The sequence below is a fragment of the Tamandua tetradactyla genome, chromosome 7 (genome assembly GCF_023851605.1).
Source record: "Tamandua tetradactyla isolate mTamTet1 chromosome 7, mTamTet1.pri, whole genome shotgun sequence".
NCBI classification, from domain to species: domain Eukaryota; kingdom Metazoa; phylum Chordata; class Mammalia; order Pilosa; family Myrmecophagidae; genus Tamandua; species Tamandua tetradactyla.
This window is the reverse complement of record NC_135333.1, coordinates 63,611,972-63,638,075: the sequence shown is the minus strand read 5'-3', so window position 1 is coordinate 63,638,075 and position 26,104 is coordinate 63,611,972. Positions and strand designations below refer to the sequence as shown.

The following is a 26,104-nucleotide window of genomic DNA, read 5'->3' as shown; positions in this document are numbered from 1 at the left end:
TATCTTATCCTGCTGTGTGCCCAGAATTCGTTTACCCTCCTTGGGAGAAAGATCTGAATCATCTTTGTACTTTGCTCTGCCTGCCCTATTGTACACTTCTGGTAAGATGCTGGCTGCATGGCAAGTTGTAGTTTCACATTGCCTAGCAATTATGTTGGCTGATTCACTGTGCGGTCTGGACCAGATACTAGCTTTAAACACTTCTTTTGGAATTTTAAGATCACTATCTCTAAATGCTAACTGTTAAGATTTACTAGTGAATTTAGTGCTTCTAGGATTTAGGGGAGGGATAAGGAAAAAAAAAGTGACCTATTGGCTGTGATGAGTGATAAATAAAATATATCACTACAAAGTTTTGAATTATCCTTTCCATTCACAGAGTACTCAAGGAGTCTCTCAGGTTGCTCCTCTGGAGCCAGTCCCAGCAGCGCAGCCACAGCCCATCCAGCCTACCCCTTTGGTCTCCTCTATAGACAGGTATGTAAAACTAAATTCTCCCTTGACAGATAAGATGATGTGAAAGTCCAAAATATCTTACCTTAAATTTTCATGTTGTAAACTAAAATTTTTCTTTTAAGTGCACATTCAGATGTTGCTTCAGGTATGAGTGATGGCAATGAAAATGTCCCTTCATCCAGTGGAAGGCATGAAGGGAGAACTACAAAACGACATTATCGAAGATCTGTAAGAAGTCGTTCACGTCATGAAAAGACTTCACGCCCAAAATTGAGAATTTTGAATGTAAGTACCCCTGCTTTGTGGGATTCATAAAATTAAGGGGATTTGGCACCAAAAAAGAATTTAGTTGTCATCAAATACAACCTGCTCACTTCATGAAATAAAAATACCTAATTTTTATGTGATACTTATATAGCACACTTCTCGTTTAATCCTCAAAATGCCCTTTGAAATGAATAGCACATTTTTCAGATAGAAAAAAATTTAGCTCGTTAAGTTATAATAGATCCAACAGTTAATATCATTTAAGTATTTCTCGGCGATCACATGTATTGATAAAAGTTTAGGACCTTCTGATTACCCAGATGTTACTCCTGATTCCCTATTTTGTGGTAAGGTACTATTTGCCTTTTAGGAAAAGAATTGAATGTTTTATTTTGTAGAAGAAAGACTTTACATTCCTTCCATCCTCTTTATGGAAGATGAATGAGTATCTGAGAGGATATCTTCTTACAGTTTCTTTCTGCTAACTTGAGGCAAAATACCACTATGCCAACTGCTTCCTCAAGCTTAATCAAGTGATAATCTGTATCACTTTGTCAAATTCAGTAACAAAATTCTCTATGTTTTTTTTAGAAGTACCATTCCTTTTTTTTTTTCTTTTTAGGTTTCAAACAAAGGAGATCGGGTAGTGGAATGTCAGTTAGAGACTCACAATCGGAAAATGGTTACATTCAAATTTGACCTAGATGGTGACAACCCAGAGGAGATAGCAGCAATTATGGTATGTTGCATTTGGACGTTTCGTCTTAATATTTGATCTTAATATCTACTGCCGTTATAATCAGTGTTTATTTTAAGAGTTAAATTTATATTTGATATAACTAGTACGTCAAACATGTGAGTTAGAGATGTTTTTCTCCAGGACAAATCTAACTAGATTTTGAAATTCCTGAAAAGGGGAAAACTACCTTAAATACCAAATAAATAATAAAACAGATGGTATGCAGATAAGGCAGGACTCATAAAAGTGGTAGTTGAATGACTTAAGGCTTGAGAAACTTTGTACTAATCAGCCTGGCATACATTTCTTTGCAGGTGAACAATGATTTTATTCTAGCAATAGAGAGAGAGTCATTTGTAGATCAAGTACGAGAAATTATTGAAAAAGCTGATGAAATGCTTAGTGAGGATGTCAGTGTGGAGCCAGAAGGTGACCAAGGATTGGAAAGTCTACAGGGGAAGGATGACTATGGCTTTTCAAGTTCTCAAGTAGGTTCACTATTCCCATAGTGAAGCTTTATTTAAATTATTTTTGTAGTGCTGAATTTTCCATCCATGTAAAATATGCTATGATAGCATTTATACCTATTACTGAGATTATTAGACATTTATATTCTCTTTGCATGTGGTGATTTGCTTTACCTAATCATTGAGATTGCATTTGAGAATGAGTTTAATCATTATTGTTTGTTGTAGAAATTGGAAGGAGAGTTCAAACAACCAATGCCTGCATCTTCCATGCCACAGCAAATAGGTGAATCTCTTTTCTTTCCATGTTTGCTTTTACCTTTGACCTAACGTGTGCTAATAATGAAAACCTCAAAGGTGGTAAAACCTTTGATACTATTGATATATAGTAATAATGCAATTACATGCTTTATTTCTTTTTTGACTAGGTGTTCCCACCAGTTCTTTAACTCAAGTCGTTCATTCTGCTGGAAGACGGTTTATAGTGAGTCCTGTGCCAGAAAGTCGATTGCGAGAATCACAAGTTTTTACTGGTGAAATATCAGATACGGGTAAGGAATTGATTCTTTTATGAACTTACGCAAGTTCTGCATCTCTACTATATTGCAAACTTAGTCTCAAGTAGCAGTTTGAGATCTGACATAGACAAAAAGTAAGAAATTGAGATTATAACCAACAGATAAGCACATGAAGGAGGAAAATAATATATAGTGAATAGAGAGGATTAAAGAAAAGAACCAGAAAGGACCACTGTACTTAGTACAGCCTGGTATAGTATGTATTTGTTTCTCCATTTAGTACTACTGTAAATTTCTTGCAGTTGCTCCATGTTTTGTTGGAAATAGTTATTGTGTCTTATTTTGCTCAAACTACTGTAGCATTTTGGTGATCCTAAAACAGCTTCTTAGGACAGTCTTTTGAAATCACTTTTGTAGAAACGGTTTGATTCTCTTTTTTTGTTTTTCTTTTGCAGTTGCTGCCTCTACATCTCATGGCCCTGGAATGAATTTGTCTCACTCTGCTTCATCCCTAAGCCTACAACAGGCCTTTTCAGAACTTAAACGTGCCCATCTGACAGAAGGACCCAATACAGCACCTCCAAACTTTAGTCATACAGGACCGACATTCCCCATAGTTAGTCCTCCCATGAGTAGCGTTGCTGGAGTCCCAACCACAGGAGCAGCCACACCTTCAGTATTAGTCCCTGCAACTAGCAGCCCTCTTACTGATATTTCCACATCAGTAATTCAGTCTGAGGTTACATTGCCCACTGAAAAAGGGATTACTGGAGTGGCCACCAGCACAGGTGTAATAACTTCAAGAAGTCTCCCTATACCACCTGTGTCTGAGCCACCAGTATTTACTAGTGTGGTCTCAAGCATCACAGTACCTGCAGTTGTCTCAGTGTCTACAACATCTCAGTCAGTTCAGGCTCCCACATCTGGGAACATTATTTCTAGTACAGGCACTTTCCCCTCTATTACAGTTTCCACATCTTCAACCCCTGTAGTGGGCAGTGCCACTGCCCCAGGTGCTAAGCTTCCAGCTGTATTACCTCAGCAAACTGCAGACAGTACTGCCGGAGTTGCCATACTAACATCAGTTTCTACCACCACTCCATTCCCAAACATAGTTTCACAACCATCCCTTCAGCTTAGCAGTAGCAGCTCTGCTCCTACACTGGCTGAAACAGTGGTGGTTAGTGCACACTCACTAGATAAAACAGCTCATAGCACTACAGCTGGTTTGGCTTTGTCCCTCTCTGGACCATCTTCCTCTCCCTCCCCTGGAGCAGGAGTGTCTAGTTCTGTTTCTCAACCTTTGGTCCTCCCATCAGCTGTGGCTTCAACTCCTGTCCTTCCCCAAACAGCGGGACCTATTTCTACAACTTTATTACCACAAATACCTAGTATTCCACCCTTGGTACAACCTGTTGCCAGTGTGCCTGCTGTACAGCAGACATTAATTCACAGTCAGCCTCAACCAGCTTTGCTTCCCAACCAGCCCCATACTCACTGTCCTGAAATAGATGCTGATACACAACCCAAAGCTCCTGGTATTGATGACATAAAGACCCTGGAGGAAAAATTACGGTCTCTGTTTAGTGAACACGGCTCATCTGGAGCTCAACATGCCTCTGTGTCACTGGAGACATCGCTAGTAGTAGAGACCACTGTCATGCCAGGCATCCCAACCACTGCTGTGGCACCAAGTAAACTCACGACTTCAACTACAAGTACTTGCTTACCACCAACCAGTTTGCCATTAGGAGCAACTGGTTTGTCAGTTTTGCCAGTGGCCACACCTGGGCAAGTTACCCCAGTCAGTTTTGTTTCAGCCCCAACCAGCACATCATCAGGAGTGAAACTTGGAACTGTTCCTTCAAAGCCCCCTTTAACTAAGGCTCCGGTATGATTCTTGAGACAGATTCATTTAATTTACTTTATCTTCCTGTTCTTGTTTGTGAAATAATTGCATACATGTGAAACCCCCCCCCAGCTGCCTTAAGTACAGTTTTCAGCTAAGCCTTGCACATTAGAAATGTAGTTACTAAGGGTTTCTGGCTTATATTATAGTAAGCATTTGATATTTATTATATAAGTTGACAGTGATTGGAGAATATTATATGTACATTGAACACAAGATTTTTTTATTTTTCAATATGGCAGGATTTGGGGGGTACACAATTTTCTCAGACTAAGAACAATACGATAAAAAGCAGGTATTTCTTCCTATTGGTACAAACTGAAGAAAGTTACATTCCAAAGGGAAGCAAAATGTTTGTCAGTGAATAGTAACCTGGTAACAGCAGTTCACAATCTTTGTCTCAGTGAAAATGAATCAAATTTTCTGTTTTGTTATAGATTCCACAAATGTACAGTTTAGGTTTATAACAGATTGAAGTTGATGATGGAATTGATATAGAGAGGAGAAAAGAATCTAAGCCGGGGGATAAAATAACTAGAATGTGTTTTCTAATTCTGCTTTGGTGGATTTCCTCTCATTCTGCCATCTCCAACTTATCTAATCTTCTCCAAATAACAAGGCTGTATTTTGTCTACTATATTTTTTGTATGCTCTAGTCATCTTTCTGCATTGCCATTCAATGAGAATCTTTTTATAGTAGGGTAATGTACAACCTTCACTTGGAATTGAAATTGCTTGATAGTATTAGATTTCTAATGCTCTTATTTATTTATTTTTTTTATAAAAACTGACCCTTGTTTATTTCTGAACCAAGTAGTGATATTTTCTTTTTTAAGAAGATTTTTTTTTTTGTCTTACCAAAAGCCTTCTAGTGCTCTACCAGATCAGTAGCTCTACCAAATAGGTAGCTCTAGAGTATCTGGACCACTGCCACTCATGTATGTAAGGCCTTTGTTCTCTGTTTTCCCTAGGGAATAACCTTTTACTATATTTTTACTGTTCATTTAGTGATATGGCATAATTATAATCCCTATAATAGTATCAATGGTTTTTATTAAGACAGACAACAGAGTAGAACCCAGGTGACAAGCATGCTTTAACTAGATACATTTATTCTTCTGCATTCAAAATAGGCGCTTTGCTCTTTACTCTGCGGTTTCTACTGTTTATATCTATCTCATGGACTTGAATTCCCCTTCATTGTCTGTAGGTGCTGCCAGGAGGTACTGAACTTCCAGCTGGTACTCCACCCAGCGAGCAGCTGCCACCTTTCCCAGGACCTTCACTAACTCAGGTGCCCCAAAACTTGGCAGATTTCTTTCTGTTTCCCTACTTTCTTCTACAAAGCTTGTTTAAGTTCTCCATTGCATGATCTTGACTTTGGCTCCTATTTGGCTGTTACTCTGTAACATCTTTCATTTTAAAACTGTGTGGCTAATGACACAGATGCTACTTAAAGTAAGAAGCATCATAGTGCTTTGTTTGGAATAGTGCTACAGGTCACCTAGAATACATTTGGTATTAATAGTTTTTCATAGCTTTTAAATGGAGAAGATGGCAGAATCAACATTTTCCAAGAGAAATATAACTCCTATCATTCATACTTTTGTAGAATAGTGAAATTGTATCTTAAACATGAGTGTTTGCCTCTAAGCTGTTATGGGAGTCAAAAGTGATGTGTAATCAAAACTAACTTTGAAAAGTTTCTTGTGAAAGGCACCATATCGATAATTTGATGTACCTTTTTTTTTTTAAATAAGTCCAATGCAACCAGTTTTTCTTGAGTGTTTGAAGTTTCTTTTACTGACCACCGAATAAAGTAAATTGGCTTAAATTGCTTAAATGGAAGTAACTCAGGTCATGTTTCATGAAAATATTGTACTCTGTCTTTCCATTCAAAAATTGAGATGCTGACATTATGAAAGGGACTCAGGAACAGAGACCAGTGACATGAACATGAGATTCCTATCTCACACTCAGTTCTCCTCATTGAGTGGAGTGGTGGTCAGAGGTGCCTATAATGTTTAAATTATTTCCCTCTCCCACTGCATCCCACCACCCCACAATTCTTTGTATTCTCAATGAATTCCCACTCATTGTGAATCCACTCTAATCAAGAAAAAGTTTCTAATATAGAACAAGCTAGTAAACGAAACAGAATTAGGAATGTTCTGTAAGAAAAATACAGTGAATAGCTTTCTTGAGAAGTCTAAGCTGAATATCCCTCCTTCTTTGATCCCAGATGGGCCATAGAACATAAGTTTAGGAACTTGCCACAGTGAAGTAAAAATTCCAACGGAGAATCTACTCCTATCTGCAGTAAATTTTGAAAAAAAATTGTATTGTGAAAGTCTGTATATTGTAAAAATTAACTCTATTTTCTCATACAAAACATGTTCCTAAGAGAGCTCAAAGTGTGATACAGGAGATAAGACATTTGGAAGGGAGGGTAAATGGATGGTACTTGCATATAGAAGAAGCATAAATGAAGGCTTTTATGAGAATAGGTTGATAGAAGCCAAGATACATGTGATAGAGAGTAAGAGCTATCGCCTTGATAGTAGTAAAGCACAGTTAACAGGATGAAATGCCTACCTAAACCTCTTCCTCACTATCATCTAGAGGGAATAAGAAGTATAGATTGTAATACTTGAAATAAAGAGTATCCCTTGATGTGAGAGAATATGTTAATGCCATCTTTTGTTCATAGGGTTGGGCTCCCAAAAAATATACAAAACTGAAAAAGAAAGTAGGAACAAGATAAATTCTCAAAAGGAATTTCAAAAGAAAAAATAAGATAAATTCTTAAAGTGATGGCAAACAACTTTTTGTCAGTTTAAGTAACATCAAACATAGAAGGGAAGAGAAAAGACTTTTAAATTGCAAAAGCATAATATAACTGAGTTTCTCTCAGTCTTGAGAAACTGACATAAAATCATGCGAGATTGAAAGATACTAAGTTGAAATATTCAGTGATTAGGCAAATGTTATGTTGTCTCAGTCTAAAGCATAAAATAGTAAGTTCTATATAGATTGGCTGTAATAGTGGCTTTGAAGGTACCAAAGAGCTATACTTACTGTGGATGTTTTCGTTCAGTCCCAGCAACCTCTGGAAGATCTCGATGCTCAATTGAGAAGAACGCTTAGTCCAGAGACTGTTGCAGTGACATCTGCAGTTGGTGTAAGTTTTGAAAATCTTGATAAAAATCTTACTCCCGTACACTAATTTATTATATTCCTGTAACACAAACTGTAACCTAAATCATAATTAGTGATATATTTAACAGCTTTTTAGAAGAGTCCTTACTTATTCCAGCCAACATATCTCAGGTTAATGAAGGACTGACACTGACCCAATAGGTTATATAAAAAGATTTGATTTGAAAGATGCTTTTCTTATCTTACCTCTGGTTAGAATTATGTCACAGATTAATCCCATAGGTTTTGTATTTATGCTTTGGAGGGGTCTACACTTTAATTTTTTTTTCTTGTTTTTTTAGTTTTTTTGTAGTGTTTACATGTACACTTTAAATCTGAAGTTTAACTTCCTTTTTGGCTTGTAAGAAAAAAAATGTTCCAGTGAAAACTACTTTTCCATGAAATGAATATCCAAGTTATAATCTCAAATAACCTACAAGAAAAAATAAGAAAGCAGTATGGAAGAATTAACATTCAAAATTTCTTCTTTAAAATACTGTCTTGGGCGGACCACGGTGACTCAGCAGACAGTTCTCGCCTGCCATGCCAGAGACCAGGGTTTGATTCCCGTTGCCTGCCCATGCGGGGAAAAAAAAGCTATCTTTCTTTACATCAGATTTATTTTTAAGAGTGAAGCTAAAGACTTTGTGGTGTGTGTGTATTTTGCAGCCTGTGTCCATTGTAGCTCCAACAGCAGTTGCAGAAGCAGGAATGCAGCCTCCTAAGGATGGTGAGATGTATCTTTTTTTTTCTAATACCATTTCCAATCCTAGCTGTTATTGATTATAGAGTTACCATTTCAGAGACACATTCTTAAGAATGTCGGTGTGTTTTAGAATATTATAAGTAACAATGTATGTATTTCATGACCAAGGAGAATTGATACTAGAGCATGTTGGAAGAGCAATTAAAATGAAGCTTTTGCATTTGTCATTTGGGCGTAAACAAAGGTAATGATAATATTTTAGCAAAAGACACTTTGTTACTGGCTAGGCCAAGTCCTTGCTATGAGAGGTTATAAAATGCAAGCATACTGAATAAAAATTAATTTAGTGGTAACCTCTTGGCTTTTATAACGTTGAATATATAGAGATGAGTTCGAATAGTATGGACCATAGCGACAAATGTAAGGTTTCAGTTATTCAGTTTAAACATTATTTTTGTATTTTTCTGGAGTCTTTAGATTTGGTGTGTACATAACTCTATCTCTTTAGAACACACATTTTCACCTTAATTTGTAAAAATTACCTATCCCAACAAATTAAATACTTGATTAGAACTTTCATCACCATGTGCTTACTCATAAGTTTATATTAACCAGTTCTGTTCTTAAGTTTTATTGTGACTCTCACTACATCATCAGACCCACATAACTAGAGAAATTTAAGGCTTTGATTTTTTGTGCTACCTTTTCCTTCAGATTCATTTATATTCAAAAATGGAAATAATGAAATCTAAGCTATACTTAGTCAATGTGATTATTGTTTAGCACATGCTGAATATAAATTTTCCCCTTTTTATATATCCATTCTTCTCAGCACCACCTGACATGATGTACTTAACCTATAAGTTATCTTGTGCTTAACCTTTAAGGTTACTTGAATACATCTTACTTCTTCCTGTCATCCTTCAATTGCTAAATTCAGTTATTTTTAAGGCAATTACATTCTGAATTGGCTCTCTCACTTTAAAAGAAGTCACTTAAAAATAAGTAGACCAGACTAGAAAGTCTAGAAATGGACAAATTAAAAAGGGAATTTACAATATGAAAAAGGTAGCCTTTCAGATCACTGAGAAAAATATCAGGGATATTTCAGTGTATGGTTGGGACAACTTAGATAGCCATCTGGAAAAAAGCAAAGATGGATCCCTAGCTTAGACCAGCATAAATTCCAAATGACTCAAAGATGAAAGATACATAAAATAGTACTGCAAGAAAACATACGATGGTGATTTTTTTTTTTTTTTTCATTTGTCTTTTAACTGTCTAGAGCATGATTCAACAAACCTTTTCTGTAAAGGGCCAGACAGAAAACATTTTTAGGTTTAGGTCATGTAATCTCTTTTGCAACCACTATATATTTTCTGTTACTATATAAACAAATGGGTTTAGCCTTATGTTCCAGTAAAACGTTATTTACAGAAACAGGCAATGGGCTGAATTTGGTCCATGGCTGGTTTGTAAATCAGTAAGTTTTAGTAACCACTGGTGATTTGGTACCACCTCTCTACCAAGACTTAATATCTATCAAAGTTTTAAGTGGAAATGACCCAGCATCTCCATTTTTAGATATTTATTCCGCAGGTCTGTAAGAGAATATTTATTAGAACACTTAATAGCAAGAAATTCTGAATGATTTAAATATCCATTAGTATAAGTCTGGTTCAAATATAGTAATAAAGATTATATGTTGTACGTACATAAAGTACAGTACTATGCAGCCATTAAAAAAAGAATGAACATTGATATGGGATGATCTCTAAGATAAATCAAGTAAATGGATCAAAATCATATTCTGTTAATTGTACAAAATAATAAAGTAAGTTATGTGCTTAGTCATTTATTGTATGTATCTACCCCTACAATACTGGGTATATTAGTGACAATATTTCTAGAAAGACACTCAAAAATAAGCAGTTGCCCCTACAAAGGTGAACCTAGGAGGCATTAAAATTAATCAAAACTACTACTTACTAATGATTCTGAGAACTGTACTCTCCTATTCTAGGATTTAGCATCAATTAGCTGTCTTTCATTTTAAAATGGGTCTTTAATACTAGTAAAATTTCATCCTTCCCTTATTTAAGATATAATGAGTAATTGAGTTCTTTACTACCTAATAATCTTAGTTTTCATAGTATTTCTTAGTGTTGTAGTTGAGCTATAAAGCTGCTTTGTTTATAACTTCTATTCTTTCAAACATAGCATCTGTACCTGTCTGTGTATGAGAAAAGATAGATAGTTAATGAAAAATTTCCAGACTTTGATAGTGTTTGACAAACAGTATAACCTTTCTTACTCAAGATATTTGGTAGTAGAGCAGATAATATTTATTTACCATTGTTGGATAAAATTTAAGGGAAAAGGGGGCTGGGGAGTTCTCCTTTCCTCTAACAATTTCCTCATCTAATAAGTAGTTTCATTTTGCTCTATTTCTGGCCAAAGGGAAAAGAAACCAACAAAAATGAGATGCTGTTATAAGCTGTTTCATTTTCCATGTTTTTGTTGTTTTTCAGTTTCTGAAGGCCCTGTCCTAACAGCTGGTTCAGGAGCTGGTGTTTTTAAGATGGGGCGATTTCAGGTAAGACAATCTCTTTTCCCTTCCTTGATTCCCTCTTTTGGAGGAATTATAAAATTTGTGTATAATAAAATTATTAGTCTCCTAGTTGGGACATAATGGCCAATCTGATACTGTATTTCTGTTCTATAGCATTTATAGTCCTTTTATCATTTTTCCCTCATAAAAAGTACACATACTAATTAAGGAAATTACATGCTAATTAAGAACAGTCGGGAAAAATATCACTCATAATCCCACTATTTATCCCCCCAGGATTACTTTTTTTGGGATGTAGATACTTCCATTCCCTTTTCTCTACATGTGTGTGTCTAAAATGTACCCTTGCTTCTCCTTCTCTGAATGTTTTTTTTGGTAGCTTTTTTTTTTTTTTTTTCCATCTACTACTTGGTTTACCTGACCATTCTCCTGTGTTGGTCTTTTCAATTCTTTCTACTTCTTTCCTACAAAATAAGTGACTGTGACACTAAAGTCAGCATCTTTGTGTATGTAAACTTTTTGCATGTTTAGGATAATTTCATTAGGATTAATTCCTGAAGTGATCCTGTATCATTTTAGTTCCCCAAACTGGTCTAACAATTGTACATTTTCTGGCTCTTAGTAGATAGTACCAAACAAGCCTTGCAAATCACTCTCTTACTGTTTTCACAACTATTTCAGATTATTCTCATAAATAGTGCTTGGAGTCAAAGGTAATCGGTGATATTTTTCTCACTTGTAAACCAAAGTCTGACAGTTTGTAACTGGACAGAATCTGTATTTGTAATATATGGAAGAACCAGAACAGGGATCTTGATCCTTCTTTTTGTACCAGTTAGTTGTATCAATTCTTGGAACCTGGCTTCACATTTAATATTTACTGCATCTGGTCTCAGTAGTTTTTCTTACTCATAAGCAACTTTTTAAAGACATCATGACCTGGTGTTATTTATATTCTGGCTAACATGAATCTGAATGACATGGGATGTAAAAGCGAATCATTTAGTTAAAGAGTTCCTGTGCATGGCATGGGATAGGAAAGCACATCATTTTGTCAATAAGCTTACCCAGTGTCTACATCTCAGTTCAGATTTGTTATTCCCTATAATGGTATTCAGGTTTTTTTTCTACAAAGGTGAGGAGAGAGCCTTTTCAGTGACTGTTGAATAAAGCGATTCTTGTCTTGTTTTGTTGTTTTTGTTTGTATTGTCCATGCTGAAAATTGAATATTGAGGGATTTTCGTTTTGAATCTCACTTTGGCCTCTTTTTCCATCAGGTTTCAGTTGCAACAGATGATGCGCAGAAAGAGGGTAAAAGTAAGTCAGAAGATACAAAGTCTGTTCATTTTGAATCCAGTACATCAGAGGCCTCAGTGCTATCAAGTAGCAGTCCAGAGAGCACCTTGGTGAAGCCAGAGCCTAATGGAATAACCGTTCCTGGCATCTCTTCAGATGTGCCAGATGGTGCCCAGAAAACCCCTGCCTTAGAAGCAAAGTTAGAATCTGGGCAGTCTACCAAGGTTGGACGTTTTCAGGTAACAACTACAGCAAACAAAGTGGGTCGTTTCTCTGTATCAAGAACTGAGGACAAGATTGTTGTGGCAAAGAAGGAAGGACCAGTGGCATCTCCTCCTTTTACGGAATTGGAACAAGCTGTTCTTCCTGCTGTGATACCAAAGAAAGAGAAGCCTGAACTGTCAGAACCTTCACATCTGAATGGGCCATCTTCTGACCTGGAGGCTGCCTTCCTAAGTAGGGATATGGATGATGGTTCAGGTAGCCCACACTCCCCACATCAGCTGAGTTCAAAGAGCCTTCCTATCCAGAATCTAAGTCAGAGCCTTAGTAATTCATTCAACTCCTCTTACATGAGTAGTGACAATGAGTCAGATATTGAAGATGAAGACTTGAAGTTAGAGCTGCGACGGCTACGAGAAAAGTAAGTATATTTTTCTCCTGTGAGAGAACACATAATGTCAAAAAATCTTTAAAGATGGGCTTCAGAAGAGGTCTTTGGTCTAGTCTCCTCATTTTATAAAATGTCCATGATTGTACCCTAATTTTTTAATGGCAGATGTTGTACTAAGACTAGATCCTGGTGTCAAGATTATTGTTTTTTTTACTACTATGTGTATAGATGCTATATAGGTCTCATTTCTTTAACAAAAGAGGGTGGTATACAAAAGCTAAAGTTATCTAATGTAGTTTATTAGATTTGCTTATATTCATAAGGATCCATACCATTTCTAGTTGAAGAACTTCTTGAGTCACTTTTGTATGATTGTTACTATAAAATTTTTAATAGCACTTTATATCATTGACCATTATTAGCTGTTTTTTAGTCTACCAAATGAATCTGGTGATGACATTGGGATGGATGATTGTGTTGGCAGGTTTTGTTGGTTATATTTGGAAAGTTGGATCAGAGGAGCAATTTCCACTCTCTTACATTTGGCCTCAAGAGTCAGGAAATCTTTTTCTATTAACACATCATCAGCTATTTGTTGTTGGTTAGGAGCTTGCTAGAATTTGGCTTGAATAATCGAGGCCAGCAAGATGAGTTGAAGAACTAGACTCTTCAGGTAGTAGAACATGGATTAAGTACATTTTGGGAAAAGATTCATGAGTAAGTAGATACTTGAATGCAGATAAAAGAAAACATTCTTAATTTTGAGTGATGATGGTTATGATATTTTGAATTATGTTTGATTATCTCTCCTAGACATCTTAAAGAAATTCAGGACCTGCAGAGTCGTCAGAAGCATGAAATTGAATCTTTATATACCAAACTGGGCAAGGTTCCCCCTGCTGTCATTATTCCCCCAGCAGCTCCCCTTACAGGGAGAAGAAGACGACCTACTAAAAGCAAAAGCAGCAAATCTAGTCGCAGCAGTTCCCTGGGAAATAAAAGCCCCCAGCTTTCAGGTAAAAAGCCCTGGACAAGTCAGCCATCGCTGTCTTTTTTTCTTTCTTTCTTTTCTTTTTTTTCTTGTCTGCAACTGTATATATAACTCAGAACGTTTGTTACTGTTGCTAAATATCAAAGGTAATTGACTTCCAGATATTCTTGCTTCCTTGATTTCTCTACTCCCCATATTTCTAGTACCTCTTCTTGAGTCTGTGAAGTAGCCTGGATGTGAGTACAATGGCTAGTCTATTGTAATCCATATTGCTGTCAACTGGTAATTTTCATTGATAGTTGTTCTTAAGAATGAAACATTTAGGTTAGGCTGCTAATTCCTATAACTCACCTTAAACCAAATTCTCAGACAGTTGGGAAGAAAATGTGTTGTTTTATTCAGTATTAAAGTTCAGGTAGATTCTTCCTTTTAATGAATGAGTTGGCCATAATTGCAACTGAGATGAAATGTAGATGTCTTATAATATTTATAAGTAATAAATTTCTTGATTATGATTTTTATTTCATTCATGTATATTGTGATAAAGAATTGCTAGTTGATTGTAATCAAAGAAATAGTTAAATTGTAATCTGTTGGTAATGGACTGCAGTTTGTCTATTTTTGTGATATACATAGAGAGACTTGACTTTTGATGAGATTATGATGAAGTTAACAGATAATTTGAAAGTGAGAGGACTGAAATAAGTTGAAGAACAATTGCAAACTTCTTAGAAGCTCTTCATTCTCAAGGATTTCTAAACCTTTTCTGAAGCACATTAAGAGGCAATTCATGGGAACCCACTAGTAGTGATATGAGTGATTATAAGGAACAACGGCTAATTTACATTCTGATCCCAATTTTGACATACTTTTGGAGTGGACTTCCACTCAGCTAGTAACTAGGTAAAACAAAGTCAATATCAGGACCACTGACTTAGCAATTGAAAGCCAACAAGGATATTTTAAATATGTATTACTCTGTAGACACCTACATCATTTTTTGGACATCATTCTTTGTATGTAGCTGATCTGATGCATTAAGAAGTCTAAGCAGAGACTGCCTAGACAACCTGTTTTCCATGATCCAGCATCTTTTCTGATAAGGAAAAAAAAAAGGAATTGTAGAGTTGAAAATGGAATTCTTCTCATATGCATTGTATGTTCTAGTCTTACTCAGCTCAGACTTGTGAACCATCTAGGTTATCTAAAACTAAAAATCATCCTCTGGAGTAGTTTCACATAGGACAATACTCATCTTCTAATGCCTATTGATTCTGTCATTCCTCACTTCCTCAACATCAGTGATCCCTTTGTTTTTTCATCAGTTACAATTTTTAACCCATCATTAGTTATTTGAAGGGACAAATTGGAGGAATGAGAACAGTGCCCATTAAAAGCATTGGGAAAATTACACATGTTTCTTCATCCCATTTTATCTTTTGACAGGTAACCTGTCTGCTCAGAGTGCAGCTTCAGCCTTGCACCCCCAACAGACCCTCCACCCTCCTGGCAACATCACCGAGACTGGGCAGAATCAGTTGTTACAGCCCCTTAAGCCATCTCCCTCCAGTGACAACCTCTATTCAGCCTTCACCAGTGATGGTGCCATTTCAGTACCAAGCCTTTCTGCTCCAGGTCAAGGTAAGAAATCAAAGCAACTATCATCTTCCAAAAGCATCAAAATGGAGATGATGTCATACCTGGGACAAAAGTCTGATGAGTAAATCTGTTGCTACTCTGATCAGAAGACAACTTGCACTAAAGAATCTTTGAGCTGAAAAAGGAATTTGGGTGATGAATAGATTAGGGTGTGCTATTGTTCCTAGCTAGCAAAATAGCTTTTTTTTTTTTTTAAGGAATTACAGTGAAAAGTTTTATCTGGTACCTATGTGAAGACTTAACAAATGAATAACTCATTAGGGACTTGGGACAATAATAAGCTGTGATTTCCTGGACCAAATTTAAGGAGTTGTAGCAGTTTCCAAAAGCCAGTGGATTTGCCTAGTCAGGGTATGAGAGCGGCATGTTAAGGTGAATAACTCTACAATTCAAGTTTTTATCTATAAGCTACTTTTCCAAATACAGTTTGTTTAGGTAATTACTCAAAACAGTGAGTTGAATGCAGGACCAGAGGAAAGATCTAGTAACATGAAAATAAGAATTGAAAAATTTTGAGTATCTAGGTAGAAAAGAATGGAAGAAAACACAGATAACTAGCTTAGCTCCCTTTGCCGTTGTATCACAGAGTTTTGGTTGTCAAAAGCACTTTCTTGGTAGGGATCACAGAGCTAGCATTACTCCACCTGAGAAAAGTTTCAGCACTCCATAGATGGAGGGAATTGAGGCCTAATATTTCCTAGACTACATATCTGCCCTTCTCCCTAGAAGCGTGTTCTTCTCTGTGCCATCTTAGTACATTTCACCACTCCAGCCTCGGGTTTCTAACATCTTGTAGTTGTGTTCTGTCTCTTCTCCTCTCTCTGTTCTTCCCTGTTTTTCCCCTCTCACAGGCTGTGCGAAGTTTAACTGTGCATCTGAGCAGGTGACGTTCAAACCTGGTGGCAGGAGGACCCGATTTCTGAGTACGCCCTGCTTGGCTCTTTGTGTGTAACACCTTTACTCCTTCCTTGTCCTTGTTTTTCTGTTGCTTGGATTTGATGTTTCATGCTGTCCATTTTCATTTGTCTCTTTGTATATCATCTCTTCAGTGGCTTGGCTGAACTGCTATTACCGTCAGAAGTTTGGGTCTCCACATAGATTATGGTAAAAGATGTAGAAATAAAAATAGATTTCTATAGACTTCAAAATAACTTTTTCAGGTAGAACTGCTTCTTCATAGATCCTTGATATGAGAGTAGATATGGCATATAGACTTCTGGGTCATTTAGAATAATGAAGGCTGAACACCATAGTCATGTTCAGTACCATCTCCTTGCCCTGACATCGGAAGTGACAGAAAGCATCTTAAAACTAATGCATGTTGATCCTGGCAGTAGATAAAAGTTCCACCCTATTTTTCTATTCTCCTCTTTCAGGGTAAGTTGAAATTCTTCTCCCTTTTTTTTTTTTTTTTTTTTTGTCTTCTCAGTTTAACCTTCACTTTTACCAGTTGAAAAGATGATACAGTCTCTTCATTGAATCTACCACCTGCTACCCCCATAAAATCAGTAGTTCAAAAAGAAGTTTTCGGACAGTGTGATGGTGACTTAATGGCAGAATTCTCACCTGCCACGCCAGATACCTGGGTTTAATTCCTGGTGCCTGCCCGTGCAAAGAAAAAAAAAAGTTTTCATTGTGGTTATTCTGATAAAACATTTATTCTTTTAGAGATTAAAGCCCAGCACCTGCAAGGAAAAATTGTCTTTTTAATATGATTCCTGGATTTCCCAGCTTGCTACTTAAAACAGAGCCTGGGTAGCAAGTCACTCAACCTCTCTACTCCATCTTCCCACTGCGTGAAATGAAGCTGATGCCTATCTCAAGGGGCTGATGTACAGGTCAAATACGATCAGGCCCACTTAGGAAGCACCTAGTGCTTCCTCTCTCTATTGGCTTCTTGCAAATGCCTGTTTGGCACTTGGTAGGTAGTCACTGTGTATTGAAATACATTTTTTTAAAAAGGCCCAAGTAGGAAACTTTTGGTAGAGTTTAGATAAAGAACTTCTCTGGTAAGGCCTCAAACTTCTGATGTGGTTTTTGAAGTGCTTTTTTAAATGCATGTGCTAAGGCCCATCACTGTTTCTAAGTGTGGTCAAGAGGTCCTTGGGCCTCTTCATGGTGGGAAGAATCCTTTGTTCTCTGAAATGACTGGATATGAAGGAAAGTACATCAAATCTGCCTTTATGCATTACATTTAACTTCCATTTCAAAATCTTCACTCATATATATGTAATCTTTTAGTACACTTATTCTTTTTCACTCTCAAATAGAAATGGGTTGGGTGAGCCATGGTGAATAAGCAGGCAGAGTTTTCTTGCCTGCCATTCCAGAGACCTGGGTTTGATTCCCGGTGCCTGCCCAGGTAAAAAAAAAAAAAAGTAATGGGTTGGCTTTAATGCCTTCCCTCACATACCACCATTCTAGGGCTATTAAGCAAAAGAAGGGGGTGGGAAGCATTACCTAATTTGGTACAGTGTGGTAGTTTTCCAGCATGTGTGATTTTTAAGGAGTCAAAAACTTTTCTGGTTAGACTAGCCTGAAGCAAGCATATTAGCATCTTGACACTTGACTAACCATTTAATTTGCATGTCCAGCTAGAAAGATAAGAAGACATTAATGCAAGGGTGCAAGGAGATGGGTGTTTGAAAGTAGAGTGTAACATGCCAGGCCTGTATTATACAGCCTGAAATGTCTGAGAGATAAGAAAGCAAACCAAGGCTTTGCTGTGAAGGAGATTATGATAGGCACCACATTTATGAATTTAGTAAATTCTCATCACAGGTAGTTGGTATTATCCCTGTTTTTTTTAAATGAAAGTTGTTGGAAAGATTAAGTTAGGTATAGTTAGTGAGGCCGAGTTAGAATCATTCCTGATCTGACAACAAAACCCATACTTTTCTTCTTTATTGCTGCCCCCTAGGAACCAGTCTTACTTTACTATTAGAGAATAGGAATAGGCTATGGGGGCCACTATTTAATTTAAATCTTATCCCTTTCCTTTGGGTCTAAAATGAGAGACCCTACATCTTTGAAGGATGTCAGTATTCATCATGTAAACCTCAGTAAGCAAATCCCAAGAGGCACTAAAGGAAGTATGGAAAGAAAACAGGTATTTACACGGTGGGAAAGGGGCAGTGTCCTACTAGGTTTGGATGCATTATTCTGCGCTCTCAAAATAGGTAATGTTTGGTAGCACGGCTTGGCTTAATGCTCTGTTTATGTTCAGAGGTTGCTTATTTTAGTAGTCCTTTTAAAGAGTTTTCTGGAAGGGAAGGGGGGAAGTATGTATGACTAGGGTGTGGAAATATAATAGCCAATTAAAATTGACTTAAAATACAGCTGTAACAATGGTATTATCTATCCTACTGTGGTAGGATTGCTAATGCATTTGAGTGCTTTTTAACAACCCAGCAGGAGAAACAGAAAGTGGGACAGGTCAGTGGAAAGACTGCTTGAGTATTTGAAATTCAAGCAATGAGACCTGAAAGACTGGAATTCATTCCCATCCTAGAACCCTAAGACAAGACATTACTCTCTTATGATGTAAAGGTTGGGTGTGAAAACTCAACTTCACCAGCCAGGTGCCACACAGTCCATCAAGATAACCATGTTAAGGCTAACAGCCAGTTAGATACATCCCGGGAACTCTATCTGGCAGGTTCTACCAGGTCCTCCCAATCTGTCTCCCCTCCTGCTTTCTCTTGCTGGGCCTTTGTATGCTGTTTGGAGATTCTAAATATTTTATACTGATGTTTCTTTAACACATTGCTCTCTCTTTGTGCTTCAGGGAAGATGGTGAAAAAAGTCTGTCCTTGCAACCAGCTCTGTAGTAATTATCTTTTCTTTCTGTTACTTTTGGCCCTTGATTGCAAAGCCTGTTATCCATGAGTTCTTTTAAACCCTGAAGCCTCACACCTCCTTGAGTTCTAACTTCCATGTGTCTATCTCTGCACCTTTTTCTAATATATTGATTAATATGCTTAATTGCTGACTACTGGCTATTCTCCTAGATTGAGAAATCACCTCATAGTCACTGCTTTCAGTGATGACCCCAGTGAGCTTAGCTCTGAGTGTCGTGGGTTGATAATGCCCATGGGAGTATGTAGGGAGCCCAGAGAAGCCTCACTTCTATGGAAAGACAGTCAGCAAATAAGTGCCAGGCATTGGTCTACCCACTCGGAAATCAGTGGTCAAAGCAGAAAAAGTCCATACCCTCAAAGTTTCCATCATAATGGAAGATGTCTGCTAGATCTGTGAGCAGAGAAACACTACTTTTAATTTGAAGAATTTGGTTTCTGAGACTGATAACTTCGCATTAAAACACACAATTCAGCAGCCCAACAGGAGGAGCAAATTCCATACTTGGAATGCTGGACAGTAAGTTGTGGTTCCTGATAGGTTGTCATTACTAGGATCTGCCATAGTTGGGCGAGGGACATATTATGGCAGGAGAAAATTTTAAAAATGGATTTGGGGAGTAAAGTATTTATGATTTTTTAGTGCTTTTCAGCAAAACTGAAAAAGGTTTAGAAATCAGTCAGTACCCTCTCTGGAAGGCCTCTCTACTAGCTCTCTACTACAGGCAAGTCTATTGCTGCCAGGTAAGAAAGGGATGTGTTTATTTCCTTCTTTAATAGGAAAGTCTGTTTTCAGAAGCCAGAATAAGAAAGTCAGTTGTATGTTTTCTTCTCCCTCATGACCATAAACCCCACTTTCAGAATCCAATATAACATAGAAAGGTTGAAATGAAATTTGATTCTAAAGGGGCTTCACAGCATCAAGGGGGACTGGCATTAGACTAGAGAGGTGTGACCCAGCATGAGCTGTTTGTGAAAAAGCAGCAGTGTTCACAACTCTGCTGAGCTGCTGCTTTTCTTTGGCTTTTGACAACTCTGCTCACTTGCAGTGATTTCTGGCTTGTGTTTGATTGTTTCATTTAGCAAGCTCACTAAGCAGTAATCATTCAGACAGGGTGACAGGCCGCATGCATGTGATATGCTTGCCTGCTGGGTTTCTTCATCATCATGACTCCCCATCCTCATTGCCTGTGCTTCCCACTTCATCACTGTCTCACATACGCTATTCCTAGAAGGCTGTTTCCCGTGCTTTTTATGTATTTCTACTTAGGTTTCCCCTCCTGTAAGGGAACAACTTCTTCCTTTTACACTGTATGCACAATAGCAATCCCCTTGAGGCTCCGGCAGGCACTAAGAAGTGAGCTGATATTCACACGGCAGTGGTTCCATCCATGTCTTGCCATGGTGGTAAGCATGTGACCTTACTCACTCTGCAGCTTCACCTCAGACTTAGCTGTTTCTCTAGCACAGACATGCTTGTGTGAGCAGTTCCTGGGGTGCAAGGTTTTAGACTTGAGACCAGCAATGGATTATAAAGGGCTGTTAAATGGTAGAGATGCTTTAGATGTGCTGCTGTGCTCTGGTGCTGCTTTGACCTTGAAAGTAGGAAAATGTATGCACGTATTTAGCCCCTAGCATTAGTCAGGTATCTTATGGCCTAGTGGCTCACAACCTACTTTATAAAGTAACTTTTATTTATTCTGCAGCAAATGTGAGATCTGGTAAGAGAATGGGTGGGAGAAAAACAAAACTGTGACTCTTCTTTCCCTCTTCCCTAATACTTGCCTCTTCGAATAATCTTCAGTGTGCCCTCCAGCAGAGCCGAAATCAGGCAGGACACAGACTCCTTTCTCATCAAACCATAGGAATAGAATTCCTTCATCACAACCTGAAAGCTTCCTCTTCCCCCTTTGCACCTCTGGCTCAGCTGAATGTTCCTGATGCTTCTACATCAAAGTGCTTGCTGTTCTGGGAAGAGGGGTGGGGGTAGAGAAGAAATGCGAATCCTTGAACGTATTGAAACTGAGGTCATCTTCAGGAAAACCATGTTTTTCCGGAGTTGCATGTCTCAGGCCCACCATAGAATTTTCCGGAGTTGCATGTCTCAGGCCCACCATAGAATCCAGGTTCTCTACTTACAAGAAATTGGGAGTGGGTGAATGCTTAATTTCTTCCAAATATATGTTTACAGAGATTATGTTGGTGGGTCCGGGTGGAAAGCATGATACTTCTCTTTATATTATCACTTCTTTATATTGCAGAATGGGGAAAAAATATGGCTTTGTCCACGTGGATTGGGAACCCTGTCTTATCCTGGGCAATGGTTTGCCTCCCTTTAAATTCCACTTTCAACCTGCCTGATGCACAGGAAAGCCTCTTATTTTCCCTGCATTCTGCCTAATTCCAGAGCAGCTAGCCTTGTTGACCATATATACTCTGTCATCAACATGATGTTGGGAATAGAGTACTGCAGTCAGTCTCAGTACTCTGAGCTGCTATGTGAACAGGCTGAAAGTGCTTCCTACCCTTGTGCCTACCATCAGCCCGTGTTTCTCAGCTTTACATGCAGTTCCTGAGGGGACTCCATTTGCATTACACTGTTATACCAAAACACATGGCTAAAAAACCCTTGGATTCCTCCTTTCTTGCATGGCTTCCTAATTCATCCTCTTCCCATTCTGTAATTTGCCATTCATCATCCTATGAAGTTTTCCCCTCTTCCTGAAAATATAACCCATGTTCTGTTTAATACTTTTATTCTCGTGCTTCTTCTGACTCCAGGGACCAGCAGCACAAACACCGTTGGGGGGGCAGTAAACAGCCAAGCCCCTCAGGCTCAACCTCCCACCATGACAGCCAGCAGGAAGGGTACATTCACAGATGACCTGCACAAGTTGGTGGACAACTGGGCCCGGGATGCCATGAATCTTTCAGGAAGGAGAGGAAGCAAAGGTCACATGAATTATGAGGTAAGTCTTTCCTTTTTGCCATTTTCCTAATCTGTTACTTTATCACTTAGCTCACCTCTGAATCAGAGGTGATATAAACTACTTAAACTGGTACTTAACATTTTATGCCAAGAACTTATTTAGTAGCATATGATTTTTAACATTTTTATAAAAACAAAACACCCAAGTACTCTTTTATTTTTCCATCCCTGTGTCCCTAGCTCCCTATTGGGCAACTCAGTTTTTTCTTCCCTTTTCCTTCAGTACCATGAACTGTGTACACATGTCCTCTCCCTCCCTTACTCCATTCCAATCAGAATAATTATTCTTACCTCTACTTGGTGTTTAAAGAGCCAGTAAATGCTGTGTAAAGGTTTTTTTTTTGCTGTATTCTATAAGATTAGATAGTCCCAGTTCTAGAATTGGATTTTAGTACCAGTCCATTTCATACTACACCAAATTTGACATGTTTGTTTTGTTTTCAGGGCCCTGGAATGGCAAGGAAATTCTCTGCACCTGGTCAGCTGTGCATCAACATGACCTCAAACCTGGGTGCCTCTGCCCCCATCTCTGCAGCATCAGCTACCTCTCTAGGTCACTTCACCAAATCTATGTGCCCCCCACAGCAGTATGGTTTTCCAGCTGCCCCCTTTGGGACTCAGTGGAGTGGGACTGGTGGCCCAGCACCACAGCCACTGGGCCAATTCCAACCTGTGGGAACTGCCTCCTTACAGAATTTCAACATCAGCAATTTGCAGAAATCCATCAGCAATCCCCCAGGCTCCAACCTGCGGACCACTTAGTCAGACCTAGAGACATTAACTGGGTAGATTTGAGGGCAGGAGATGGAATGCTGTGGGGTAGGGGTGGGGCTGGGGCTGGTGGGGGTGGGTGGGAAAGTAGCCTACATACTAACTACTAGTGCTGCAATTTAACTGGTTATTTCTTGCCAGAAGGGAATGTTTCTAATACCGCTTTGAGCCTGCAGAATGGAGAATCTCTCTCCTCCTTCACCATTTATTGGAGTGGGACAAAAAGGAAAAGAGCAGCTTTCTTGTGATGGGGCAGCTTCAGACTTTGCTTTCCTGTTTATACCCAACAGTGAGGTATAGGACTAGGAAAGAGAATGGTGTTCATTAGGTAGTCACTAGAGAACTCAGTGTAAAACCAAACCCCATCTGTATTTTCAAGTGAATGGAGCTTTAGATTTTGGTATCCACCCCAAATCTCTTACTCCCTCAAGAATCCAGAAAGGTGGTGGGGGGGGGGGGGGGCAGGGGACTTATTGGGCTCTCTCTTACCCTTCCACCCTCTTTTCTCTTCTTCTTTTCTTTTTTTTTTTTAAACTCTTATAGAACCCAGTGAAAAATACCAGGGGACTGGGGTTGCAGCCCTTTCTTAAGATAGGTCATTAGTGCTTTAAGCAGAAGATATTAGCAGCTTTGACTGCAGCATTATCAATTAGGAAAAAAAAAGTTCCCTGCGGACATGTAACTTTGCCATCAGTTTTGATGTGGAAACACTGTGATATATAAATGTTGTTGGACAACAGTAGTTTTAAGAGTAAAATACGAAAGGTTTAAAAAGTTCAAAAAAAGCTAGCTCTGTCCTTTACTTATTGAGACACTTTAACTTTTTCTTTGTATTTCCATTGTATTAGATAAATAAATGTGAATGTAAAATTGTATAAATTACTGTACTTGAATACTTCTGTTTTCCCAGTATTGCTTGCTGGATATTTTAGTGCCTTGGACTTCTATTGCTTCTGCCATTAGCATCAACTTCTCATCAGACCCCAGATCAGCAGTGGGCATGTGGAAGGAAATCTTAGGTCCATGTGACCCCAGCCATGGATATACCAAAGGGAAACTGAAAGAGTTTTTTTGTTTTTGTTTTTTAAAGTCATTCAACAATTTTGTCTAGAGCAGGTGTAAGATGAGCAGGGTGAGAAGTTAAGTTGACATCTTTGGTTGGAAGCAGAAAGTTCTGTTTGGAAACAGTAAAGAGAAGGGTGTTAAATAACAAAATGATTAAGGATGGTGTGTGCCACGTGAAAGATAAAGAAATGGGAGCAACCCTGTTTTGAAGGTATGTGATGCCTGGTCAGTGAGTGCCGTAAGCCTTACGTGTTTGAGCTGGGCTTTGACAGACTAGATCTAGAAGTAATGGCTGAGAGTAAGAGGAAGGGGGTGGGGGCTGGTTTTTAAGTTGGAAAATGTGATAGTGAAGTCACTGATGGAGAAAGTTGCTCTAAGAAAAATGGAAATTGCTTTCCTCTTCTTGCACATGTACCATGCATTTCTCAGCTTGGGGTACTATACATCTTCTGTAGAAAAGTTACTGTGCTTTTCTGGATTAAGCATTGTAAGAATGCTTATTCCTGTTTCCTGTATGATGCCCAAATGGTTGCAGGATCTTAATCTATTGTGCCACCATTAATATTTTTAGAATTGCAACTGATATTTTCACATTTTCATATCAACAAATTTTCCCCTTAAATAATAACTGCAACCAATCAGTATTATTTAGTGCTATGCCTAGTTGTGATGGGCAGTTCTATTTTCAAAGCTTTCAGAAATACTCTCCTAATTGGTTATGCCAAGGATCTCTATTGTCTCTGAAGATGGGGGATGAAACTAAGACTCTCAGTTTTTTGGGTGCTGCTTCTCTTAGCACATAGTTGGGGAGATGGAAAAACCTCTTACCCACTTTAGTGGCACATCCCAGGAAATCACCACCAAAAGAAGAGCCTCCTGGCTCTCTGAATCCTGTCTGTTCCTTTATGGGCTGTTTTATGAAATTGCCCTAGGTCCCAAAGATGTGAGATGAGAGCTGGAGGTTTTAGAAAAGTAGAAATGAAGAGGGCAAGGGTTCGGAGCCTTGCTTTAAAAATTGTTTACTTATTCTCTGTTTGTAATTCTTGGGGAGAAGGTAAGAGTAAGGATAGACAGAGAAGGCGACAAGTAAATTGAGAAATGGACCACCTGAAATGAATGCAAGAAAAGAATACTTTCTAACAGGAATGAGGGAGCCAAATGCAGCACATTATTTCATTATTTTGGTTTAATTTGAGATCTCTTCACTCACACACAGAAAGAGCTGGTTTTATTTACTGTTGATTTTTTTTCTCTCCTGTGGATGAAATAACTGACGCCTAGAGGAATGAACTAGTGCTACTGAACTGTTTATTTTTGTGTTGATAGTACACGTTGAGTATCTTTTTCCACATTTAAAATCTTTTCTGAATTATAAATGTTTTCCTTACATTATTTAACAATGTACACTGTTTAAAAAAAACAAATAAAATGAATTTAAACCTTGGGGGTTTCTCAGCAGCCGTTAATTGTACATTTTGCACTAACTCTGGGTGTTGCGCTTCTTGTAAGATTGCGCTTTGTGCTTCTGTTTGTTACCTTTGTAGACTTATTTAATGAAACCATTCAATAAACCAAACTTGCTTTTGTTGAGCTGTGGAGTTTCATTTCCAGCAAATTGCTTTTTCATGTTCTGACTCTTAACTTATGTGTAGTTTATAACTGACTTCTAATTCCCAGGAACACTTTCTCGTGGAAGTTCTACCCTGAATTAAGATTATGCTGCAGGCAAGAGAAAGATATTTTTCTTGAGGACAGTTGGTATGGACATCAAAATAGAGATGAATACATCAACAAATTCAGGCAATATTAGGGAAGGTAAAAGCTTTTAGAAGATAGGGAAATGGGTAAGCTACAGCCTCTTCATCTCCTAAAGGAATAGAAATGGTAGGCTGCCTTTCTATGCTTAGGAGTCCTTACTTCAAGTTCTCAGAAATGGAGCTGTGATCCAAAAAATTATTATAAAAAGTCACTGCTTTAAGATTAGATACAAGGCAGTCAAAAATGCATCTAAAAAGTAAAATTGCAGTCACT

The 26,104-nt window shown here is 38.1% G+C and overlaps 1 protein-coding gene across 6 annotated transcripts in view; it reads left to right on the top strand.

The window, feature by feature from the left end:
- Positions 1-25,663, top strand: part of WNK1 (WNK lysine deficient protein kinase 1) — a 194,163-nt gene extending 168,500 nt beyond the window's left edge. For 5 of the 6 annotated variants that reach the window (XM_077169637.1, XM_077169635.1, XM_077169634.1 and 2 more), the window contains 16 exons: positions 380-477; positions 579-741; positions 1,346-1,462; positions 1,777-1,950; positions 2,158-2,215; positions 2,358-2,480; positions 2,903-4,338; positions 5,567-5,650; positions 7,454-7,537; positions 8,224-8,284; positions 10,792-10,856; positions 12,110-12,771; positions 13,555-13,757; positions 15,179-15,373; positions 22,030-22,217; positions 22,682-25,663. In XM_077169637.1, the coding sequence (XP_077025752.1) occupies positions 380-477; positions 579-741; positions 1,346-1,462; positions 1,777-1,950; positions 2,158-2,215; positions 2,358-2,480; positions 2,903-4,338; positions 5,567-5,650; positions 7,454-7,537; positions 8,224-8,284; positions 10,792-10,856; positions 12,110-12,771; positions 13,555-13,757; positions 15,179-15,373; positions 22,030-22,217; positions 22,682-22,999 (4,029 nt within the window). In that variant the 3' untranslated portion in view covers positions 23,000-25,663. The remainder of the gene's footprint in view (positions 1-379; positions 478-578; positions 742-1,345; positions 1,463-1,776; positions 1,951-2,157; positions 2,216-2,357; positions 2,481-2,902; positions 4,339-5,566; positions 5,651-7,453; positions 7,538-8,223; positions 8,285-10,791; positions 10,857-12,109; positions 12,772-13,554; positions 13,758-15,178; positions 15,374-22,029; positions 22,218-22,681) is intronic. The other variant, XM_077169633.1, reaches the window with a different exon arrangement.
- The last annotated feature ends 441 nt before the right edge of the window (positions 25,664-26,104 follow it).